At 44.1% G+C, this 10,008-nt stretch overlaps 1 protein-coding gene across 2 annotated transcripts; it reads left to right on the top strand.

Moving 5' to 3' along the window:
- Nucleotides 1-878: 878 nt before the first annotated feature.
- On the top strand, nt 879-7,430 carry MPV17L (MPV17 mitochondrial inner membrane protein like). Of its 2 annotated transcripts, XM_065924398.1 has the most exons (4): nt 879-1,237; nt 4,388-4,458; nt 6,314-6,343; nt 6,425-7,403. In XM_065924398.1, exons 1-4 carry the CDS (start codon nt 928-930, stop codon nt 6,602-6,604), a joined length of 591 nt encoding a protein of 196 aa, XP_065780470.1. In that variant the 5' UTR covers nt 879-927; the 3' UTR covers nt 6,605-7,403. The 2 variants fall into 2 exon arrangements, with proteins under 2 accessions (XP_065780470.1, XP_065780472.1); XM_065924400.1 differs by lacking the exon at nt 4,388-4,458 and having other exon boundaries at nt 6,425-7,430.
- Nucleotides 7,431-10,008: the final 2,578 nt, after the last annotated feature.

A 10,008-nucleotide genomic window follows, 5' to 3' on the forward strand; every position in this document is an offset into this window, starting at 1 on the left:
GGCATTATTTCAAAAATGAAAAGTTAACAATAAAAAATTAATAATTAACTGAAATAGGGTAAACAGAAGAGAGAAAGAGAGAAAACGAAAATGGAATAGGATGTGACCACGGAGGAAGGCAAAATGGAGAAAAAGAAGAGAAAATGACTTCCATGAGGTCAGAGGTTACACCTGCTGTTTGAGTTTCCAATGACCCCCTGCTTCTGGGAACTCAGCATATGTTTTGGGAGGCAATATTCATTGAGGCACAGTCTCTGAAGAGGATCGAATCCCACCTCACATTCAGGAAAGGCCTCAGAGGTTAATTTCCGACATTGTCTCCAAAGACTGGTACATAGTCAGTGCACTGTATGTGTCGAAACTGTGAAACTCTTGCATGTAAAACATTTAAAATACACCGCCACCTTGGTAATCGAGTTTTTGGTATGCCCACTTATCCCCAAGCTTCTCCTTCTTTTTTAAACTTTTTGTTTGTTTGTTTTTGAGGTATAATTCACATGCCACACAATTCACAATTCATTCAATGGTTTTCGTTACCAAGCAATCGCTACCATTACCTAATTACTAGATATTTCATCAAGCCACAAAAGAACCCCGCAGCCGATTAGCAGTCACTTCGCACCCCCGCCCGCTCCGCGCCATCGCCCAGCCCCTGACTGGTCTACCGTCCGAATGGATTTGCCTGTTCTGGGTGTTTCTTGCAAGGGGATCAAGCATTTGTGGACCCACCGCACATCAAAAGCTCAGCCCCCAGGATCGCCAGGGGCCACGGGATTGGCCGGCGGGGGTTGGGTGTGCGCGGGGCGCCCAATCGCCTTCGAGCATCGGGAGGAGGTAGGTGCTGGAGGCGGCGCGCGGGCTGCCCGGGCGGAGGGTGGAGACCAGGGAGCCAGCGGCCTGCGTTCGTGGGGCGCCTTGGGAACCGGCATGGTGCGCTGGTGGCAGGCGCTCACGCGCGCCGCCGGGCGTTACCCTTGGCCAGCGAACGTACTGCTTTACGCCGGGTTCTTCTCGGGCGGCGACGCGCTGCAGCAGCTGCTGCGGGGCGGCCCGGCCGACTGGCAACATACGCAGCACGTGGCTACCGTGGCCGTGGCCTTCCACGCGAACTTCAACTACGTGTGGCTGCGCCTGCTGGAGCGCACGCTGCCTGGGCGCGCGCCGCGCACTATCCTGGCCAAGGTGCTGTGCGACCAGGCGCTGGGCGGGCCGGTGTACGTCTCCACCTTCTACGCCGGTGAGGAGCCGGGCGGGGGCCTGGAGGCGGAGCTGGGGGACGGGGTCGGATCCGGAACTGGGGGGCTGGAGGCAGGGGCTTCCTGGGGCTGGGACGGAGCAGGAGCCTGGGGCTCTGTGGGGAGGAGGCTGGGGCTGGAAACCCTCCCGTGGGGGCCAAGGGTTAGGAGACTGGGAGGGTCGGGGCGAGAGCGGGAGATCGAGGTGTGAGGACCGAGAAGTCTGGGCACCGCGGATTAAGGGGGTTGAGGGGAAAGAACTTGAGGCGTGATTGCTGGAGACGCCTGGGATTAGGGCGCGAGGGGCTCGTTTGGGACACTGGGGTTGCAAATAGTCTAGGGCTGGAAGTTTCAGGGAGCCTGGGGTGTACGTAGGCCGGAACTGGGGGAGGCAGGAATGGAGATCCATTTTTTCCCCTGAAAAAAAAAGATCCACGGAAGTATCAAGGAGACCCCCAGCTGGTTCCCACAGCCGCTGCGACCCCTATGACAAGGTTGGGGGCGTGGGGGTGGGACGGTCCGGGGAGGGTAGGAGCAGGCGGTCCTGCTCCTGGGAAAATTCACGCCTGGGGCTGGGGGCCTCGTTTCCTCTGGAGGGATAACCCTTTCCAACACGAAAACAAAATGTGAGGGGATTCAGGATGGTCTGGGCAGAGACGGGGGAACCTGAGGTCCCGCCGAAGTGTTCACCTGTTGGTCACTCAGTCCTGTCCGACTCTTTGTGACCCATGGACTGTAGCCTCCCCAGGCTCCTCTGTCCATGGGATTCTCCAGGCAAGAATACTGGAGTGGGTTGCCAATTCCTTCTCCAGGGGATCTGCCCGAACGCAGGGATCGAAGCCAGGTCTCCTGCATTGCAGGCAGATTCTTTACCATCTGAGCCTCCGGGTCCCACCCGTTTCCCCCCAGAATGTGTGCTCAGGGCCATTCTCCTGCTTTTGTAACAAGGTTTACCTAAAGAGAGTCCCATCCCCACATCAAAACCCACAGAAAATGTGAGAAGTAATGAGACCCCTGTGATGAGAGGACTCTGAACCTGTGAGGGTGCAGGGAGCCACCCCCCCAGAAAGTGCCCCACGGAGCCTGAGGACCTAACTTTGGGAACCTTTCTTAGAACCCTAAAATTCTAAAACAGTGGAGAGGGCTCTGGCCTTCATCTTAGCGTTTTCTATCACCTGGAAAGGAGTGAGCAAGGGACGGGCACCCATCCATTAAGAAAATTCAAGGATCCTGGGCCTGGCGTTGGCATTGGGGATCACAGATTCCCCCCGCAAGGGGTCTTGTCAGTGCCTCTTGGTACTTTCTTCTAAACCTGGTCGAAGTGATCAAGTTACCACTTTGAAGGAACCCGCACTGCCCCATGGATCTCATTTTGAGGACCAGTGTCGCTCACAAATTCCACAGGAATCACGCCTGATACAGTGCCAGCCACACGGTTGATAGCGTCCGTGAGGTCAGAGCCTAGAGGACCTGAGAGCGGGAGCTGCCTGGTTTATGAGAAGATCTGTGCCTTATCCCAGGGTGTGACATCCAGGCCAGGTTTGTCAACTTTCCTCGGACCTGTTGCTGCAGTGGCCTTGCACTATGGTGATGGGGTGGAGGGCGGCGGTGTTGGCTTTTGGGACTCAGATTCCTGTTTAATTCTCAAAAACCCCAGAGAGGCAGGTACCATCATTCCCATGTTACACATGAGGAAGTGGCTTTCCTGGTGGCTCAGACAGTATGGAATCTGCCTGCAATGCAGGAGACCTGGGTTTGATCCCTGGGTCGGAAAGATCCCCTGGAGAAGGGAATGGCAACCCAGCCCAGTACTCTTGCCTGGAGGATACTATGGGCGGAAGAGCCTGGCGGGCTGCAGTCTATGTGGTCACAAAGAGTCGGACACAAATGAGTGACTAACACACACACACACAGACACACACACATGGAAACTGAGGCTCATAGGAGAAAAATGATTTGCCCGAAACAAACGCAATTCATGGCATGGTCTTCATCTCCCTGGGGAATGTCAGTATGCCTGAAACCAGAAAGATGCTAGAGTGACAGGGCTGCTGGGGCGTGTGGGTCAAGCCCTAGGACCCCAGAACAGATTCCTGCCCACACGGCTTCTTTGTTTTTCTTTTCACATTTCTGGACCCTACTTCCCTTTCCTCCTGTAAAAATGAAGTGGGGGAGGTAGGATTGGGGTAGGTTGCATGTCTGTTCAAGGCTCTTTAGACTTGGAAATTGCCTGTCTTAGATGATCCTTTATGCTGGGGCTCCCTTGGAAGCTAGAATAGCTGTGATTATGAGATCTGGTTCAGGATCCACACCTGGGTTGCACTTGGATCACTATCAGCCTCCCGAGTGCTTTTCCTCCTTTGTAACTTGACCATCCTCAGCCCAGGCTTATGAAAGAAAGCACATAAAGTGCTTAGCCCTTAGTTACGGCTGTGTAGATGGAGTGCAGTATTACCAATATTGGGCTCAGTTTTCTTGTAAGTCCTGTTCTAAGAATCCGCTGCAATTGACTTAAAATATTTTATTTCCCCTTCCTCCTAATCAGAGTTGGGGGAGAATTTTTAAAGCACCCTTATTTTTACACCCTTCCTAAAATAAGAGGATTTTATTCTTTTCCCCTGACTTCTTTTTCAGGGTTGTTGAACATCAAAGGTTTCCACATGTTTTTAGGAGCATTAAATTGATGTTCTGATTTCAAATTCCAATTCGAAAGCCTCTTTAGATGGGAAATCTGAAGTTCTAGAACACCTAGGGTCTGGCAGCCTTTCTGTAAAAGGAGGAAATTAATTTTTAAAAAATTTAAGAATTTCAAAAAATCTTTTGAAAGGAGAGGAAAAATGTCACCAATAGTCCCACTATGATTATATTGAGGTTTTTGTGAATTCTCTTACAGTTTTTTTTTTTAAATAATTCTGCTATAACCTCATACCCTGCTATTGTCACTTCATATTAATCATCACTTTAAAATGTATCCAGTTTTAGCATGCAGATTATCTTCTGTTTTCTCTGTTGGGTCAGATGGGACATACTGAGTGAGTGATAGCAGTGGTCACCGTGCATATTGGAATAGAAAACTTGAAGGTGAACGGTTACACAGTATTCTTCCTATTGAATCTTATTAAAATTCTTTTGGTGTGTGTTTTTGCAAATAGGTATGAGTATTCTCCAGGGAAAGGATGACATATTTTTGGACATGAGACAGAAATTCTGGAATACGTATAAGGTAAGACAGACTTTTGAAAATACAACCATGATCTTTCTGTATCTTTTTTTTTTTTTTTTAATATTTATTTATTTGGCTGTGTTGTGCCTTAGTTTCTGCACTCGGGATCTTTCATTGTGGTGTGCAGGCTTAGTTTCCTCGAGGCATGTGAGATTTTAGTTCCCCGTTAGGGACTGAAACTTCATCCCTGAACTGGAAGGCAGATTCGTGGAAGTCCTTTTTTGTATCTTTTTAACATAAAACACATTTAAATAAAAATGGGGAATACATGTAAATCCATGACTGATTCATGTCAATGTATGACAAAACCCAATACAATATTGTAAAGTAATTATCCTCCAACTAATAAAAATAAATGAAAAAAAAAATTCTTAAATTAGGGCTCCAGATGGTTGACACAAGGGCACAATGTTTTCATGAATTTTAGATTTGTTTTAATGGTTGAAGGAGAGGCTTTAAGAATGTCTGTATGTGTCTCTGAATTTTATTCAGTGTTCACAATGATTTCTGACATTCTTATATTTATTCTTGTTGGTGATTACAGTGATTTTTTGGAGTCAAAGAGGTTATTTTGCAAAATAGGAATAGTAGAATGTGAGTGGCTTAATGGAATCATTGCCACGTTTAGAGCCGATGTTTCCAGGTATGCATTCTGCTGAGTCCCTATGAAAGGAATCTTCTTAACTTCACAATGGTATTTACAGAAAAGGAAAATGTTTCTCAGGGTTATTCCAGGGCTTGAAACAAGTCACCTCTTGTACTGTATACTCAGTTGTTTAATCGCTAAGTCATGTCTGACTCTTTTGCCACTCCGTGGACTGTAGCCCGCCGGCCTCCTCTGTCCATGGGATTTCCCAGGCAAGAATACTGGAGTGGGTTGCCCTTTCCTTCTCTAGGGAATCTTCCCAACTCAGGGATCGAACCTGTGTCTCCTGAATTGGAAGGCGGATTCTTTGCCACTGTTACCTGGGAAACCCGAACCAACAGGTTAAAGCCTGTTAAAATAAATCCATCTTGAAAACTAAACTTATTCTCTAGCGTGAAGTAGCTAGAATACATTATTAGAAAATCACCATGAAGTGGGTTTGGTCTGTGGTTTCAAAAATTCATAGATGATCCTGTGTTTTATCGGTATTTCCCTGGATCATTTGCGTGAGCAAACAGGAAAACTGCAATATATAAATATATGTTGTTAACAATGATTTGAAAGCAGTTGTCTTCCAGAATTGGTCCTCATTAAGGTAGACTTTTGTATAGTCTAGATCTATGACTATAACTAATAAAAGTCTTTATTCCTGTGCCTAACAACTTTCTGTATAACTTCCCACCCTCTTCCACTTGAGAGACCATGAGTAGTCTAATTTAATCTGCTTAGTCTGAAATATACTACCGCCTCCACATTCTTCCTGCCTGGTGTTTTCTTTTTTAAACCATTGTTTCATCTTTTTATTTATTTATTTATTTATTTATTTATTGGTCTGGTGGCTGGTTTTTTTAAAATATTTTTTAGAACAAACTTGGAGAAGGAAGGGTCAACCCACTGCAGTACTCCTGCCTGGAAAATTCCATGGATGCAGGAGCCTGGTAGGCTACAGTCCATGGGGTTGCAAAGAGTCGGACATGACCGAGTGACTTCACTTTCTTTCTTTAGTTCCTTTTGGAGAAAGAAATGGCAACCCATTCCAGTGTTCTTGCCTGGAGAATCCCATGGACAGAGGGGCCTAGTGGGCTTCAGTCTAGGGGGTTGCAAAGAGTTGGACACGACTAAGCAACTAACACTCACACACACAGAACAAACTGCGTGATGACTTTGTGCAATTTAAAAGCATCCTAATAAAGTTTTCCTTTATTCCAGAGTGGTCTGATGTACTGGCCTTTTGTACAGGTGAGTTGCAAGCTGCTAAGAATGCTAATTCGCGGGTTTGGTTTACACGGAGCCCTCACAGGTGTGTTCTCTCTGTTACAGCTGGCCAACTTCAGCCTCATCCCCGTTCGCTGGCGAACAGCTTACACTGGACTCTGTGGTTTTCTTTGGGCCACGTTCCTCTGCTTTTCACAACAGGATGGTGATGGCACCTTCAAATCAGCTTTTACTTTCCGCCGTACAAAGGGGACACATGAAGTTGAAAGGCCCCCAGAGAAATGACAAGTCAAGAACTCCCTGAAAGGGACTCATTTTTGCCCCTTAAACACAGCGAATTGCCTGCAGATAAAATACTCTGCTTACCAGTTACCTGCTCCCTTTTGAAGATTCACTTTCCTATAGACCTGACTGCTTCTTAATTAGCAATGCTAGCTTTCAGTTTTATCCAAATATCCTTTTTTTCCCCATTCTAATCTGAAGGTGTTAATTCTCTAATATCTTCACTTCTCTAATGGTGGTGGTGCTCAGTCGTGTCCGGCTCTTTGCGACCCCATGGACTGTAGCCTGCCAGGCTCGTCTCTCTATGGAAGTTTCCAGGCAAGAATTCTGGAGCGGGTTGCCATTTCCTACTCCACTTTGACTCCTCTACTACCTTGGTTAATATCAATGATAGTGGCAAAGTGGCATTTTATAATCACTACTATTTCTGGTCTGATATTTCATTGCTGGTTGATGTAGAAAACCCCCATTTTGATGGTATACATCTCTTCTAAAAATCTCAGGTTGTCTCCTAAACACTTTTGGATCAGATTATTTTTTATACCAAAAATAGTCCTTACAGTAAATTTTTGTTTACACCAAATTCAATCAGAAAGTTTGAATAAACAGGTTTCCCCTCCAAAATATTGTATAATAATTTATTGTTATACTAATATTAAAGCTCTGCAAGTACGTTTTATATAATAAAAAATAGTGTATGATCAGGGGTTCTGAATTGAGTATATTTTACTGATGTTTTCTATTTTTATAGTTTTTAAGGTTTTTTTTTTTTGGTTAATATTTTTTAGTTTTTAGCATGTTCACTTAGTTAAATATCCCATTTCCTAGATATATGAAATGTACAAAATATTTGGCTTTAAAAAGAAATATATTGAATGAAGTTTCTAAAAAAAATGAACAAGTTTTCTTCTGGAAGAAAGAATTCACACTGATGATATATTTTTTTTTAATTACTCCTTTAACGTAAGTCTTTACAGGTAATTTTTAAGGTTGACATGAGAAACTCAATCCAGTTTTTTATTTCTATCTTCAAAATCAGTGGATTTAAAAATTACATGACTATTTTAAGAAGTTTTAGCAATTTTCATCCAAGAATTGCATCACTATTCTGTTGTTTCCAATGGAGTGTTTCACAAATTTAAAGATGTGAAACATTGCGATGTTAATATATTTATCTTGAGACTTTATATTTAAGATTAATTTAAGCTTGTTTGCCTAAATATTTAAGCATATAATTTATATAACTTGTAATTTAAATTTATATGTCATAAATATATGACTTTTAAGTATATGATTTATTTGAATCTAATAGATATTAATATATTTTACATTATTGGGGCAAGAGTAAGGACATTTCTAGAGAGTTTAATTCTAAAATAATCGGTGTTTTGTATAGTTTTAAAAGTAGTTCATACAACAGAAGAGCTATTTCACAACATGTAAGACATGTTTTATCATTTAAAAAGTATGTCCAGGACTTCCCTGGTGGTCAATAGTTAAGACCTGCCAATGCAGGGGACATAGGTTCAATCCCTGGTCTGGGAAGATACCACATGCTGAGGGGCAGCTAAGCCCTACCTTGTTCTACAATTACTGAGCCCACGCTCTGGAACCCACAAGCCACAACTAGAGATCGATCAATCAATTTATCTAGTTAAAAAAAAAAGCATATCCAGAGTAACTATAGTAAGGGCTGTTTGACAGTGTTCTAGATCAGCTTCAGCACTACTTATGATGGAAGAGTAGTGTTTGGGAAAACGTTTGAGAAAACAAACCTTGGGGGAAGGGCAAAAAGCTTATTATTCATAAAAGTTTGATAATCTTGACTCAATGATGTGTTACTCCATACTGCAGAGATATGTAGCATGTATTCTCTGAATTTTTTCAAATAATACCGTTTTAATTTTTCTCAAGAGTTTTTTTGTGCTTTAGTGTGAGAAATGGAACTCATTTGAAATAATGCAATGTTTGTTTTAAAATGCTGCCCTCCTTGATAAAACACGCTCTTGACCTTCCAGGGTTTAGAATAGGCCAGATGGATGCTATTCTTCTTTCAAATTTCTCCATTCCATAAGGCTTCTTCTTCTCTCTCTCTTTTTTTTTTAATCATTATTTTTGGCCGTGCCTCGCAGCGTGCGGACTCTTAGTTCTCCAACCAGGGAACGTACTCACGTCCTCTGCTTTGGAAGTGTGGAGTCCTGACCACTGGACCATCAGGGAAGTCCCCCGTGAGGTTTGTTTGACAAGCTTGTGTGTTGTCCCTTGGCCCTCTTTTCTGGCTCCCTGTTGCTCAGGTAAAGGCAAAACCTTTCATTCATTTCCCATGACAGAGCTAAAGAAGACTGGGTTTTCAAAACAACTTCACCTAATACATGTAGGAAACAAAAGGGAAATTTGGAGGATGTCAAGACATTTGTTTTCAAAGCTTACAGACTACTGCTTTCTGATCCTGGGTCCAGGCCTTTGGGGTATTTGCCCTGTAGCTGTAATGGCACCTAGCCAATTTCCCTCCTTTTCTGACTCTTTCATAGTCGCCTTATAATGATGCCATGGCCGCCACCCCCAGGGAGCTGTCTTCCTGGCCCTGCTACCATTAAAATCAAGGGTGCCCAGTCTTGACTTTCCTGGTTTCCATTTCCAGTTTCAGACATAGGCCTTTTACCCAGATAACTGAAAAATGAATTCTCAATTCAGGGGAGATCTTTTCCTTCTACACGAGTGGATGCAACCTGTTTCACAGTCCACTAGGATAACCGTAGTAGATAAAACTTCATAACCCTCATGTAAATAATAAAGGTTGTTAAATGGCCACTGTAGGATGTGAAGAGGAAAAACAGCATGCGATAACTGTTAAAAGAAGTCCATGGTCTTGGGGACATCCCTGGTGGCCCAGTGGTTAAGAATTCACCTACCAATGCAGGGGACATGGGTTCAATCCTTGGCTGAGGAACTAAAGACCCCACAAGCCACAGAGCAACTAAGCCCAAGCACTGCAACTACTGAGGCTGCGTGCCACTAGAGAGTCCATGTACCACAACAAAAGATCCCTCATGATGCTACAAAGATCCCACATGCCATTACTAAGACCAGTGCAGCTAAGTAAATAAATATTTTTTAAAAATTAAAAAAGAAGTTCTTGATCTAGTTGCAAGTATAAAAAAATGATAATCAGGTTCTCAGGAGATCTAATCCAATTCTCCATTCAGTACCTGAACAGCCTCCATGACAAGTGGTCAACAGAAAGCTTGACTATTCTTAGTAATGCCACCCAGCCATAGGCTGGTGACATAAGCAGTAAAAAGTGAAAGTGAACTTTCTCACTTGTGTCCGACTCTTTGCAACCCCATGGACTGTAGCCCGCCAGGCTCCTCTGTCCATGGGATTCTCCAGGCAAGGATACTGGAGTG

The sequence above is a fragment of the Muntiacus reevesi genome, chromosome 2 (genome assembly GCF_963930625.1).
Source record: "Muntiacus reevesi chromosome 2, mMunRee1.1, whole genome shotgun sequence".
Lineage (NCBI taxonomy): Eukaryota > Metazoa > Chordata > Mammalia > Artiodactyla > Cervidae > Muntiacus > Muntiacus reevesi.

Excerpts from the sequence above, each read along its gene's own strand:
- MPV17L (XM_065924398.1), top strand. The coding sequence starts at position 928 with ATGGTGCGCTGGTGGCAGGCGCTCACGCGCGCCGCCGGGCGTTACCCT. Across the intron at positions 1,238-4,387 it reads CGTCTCCACCTTCTACGCCG|GTATGAGTATTCTCCAGGGA; the intron begins GTGAGGAGCCGG and ends TTTTGCAAATAG. Across the intron at positions 6,344-6,424 it reads TGTACTGGCCTTTTGTACAG|CTGGCCAACTTCAGCCTCAT; the intron begins GTGAGTTGCAAG and ends TCTCTGTTACAG.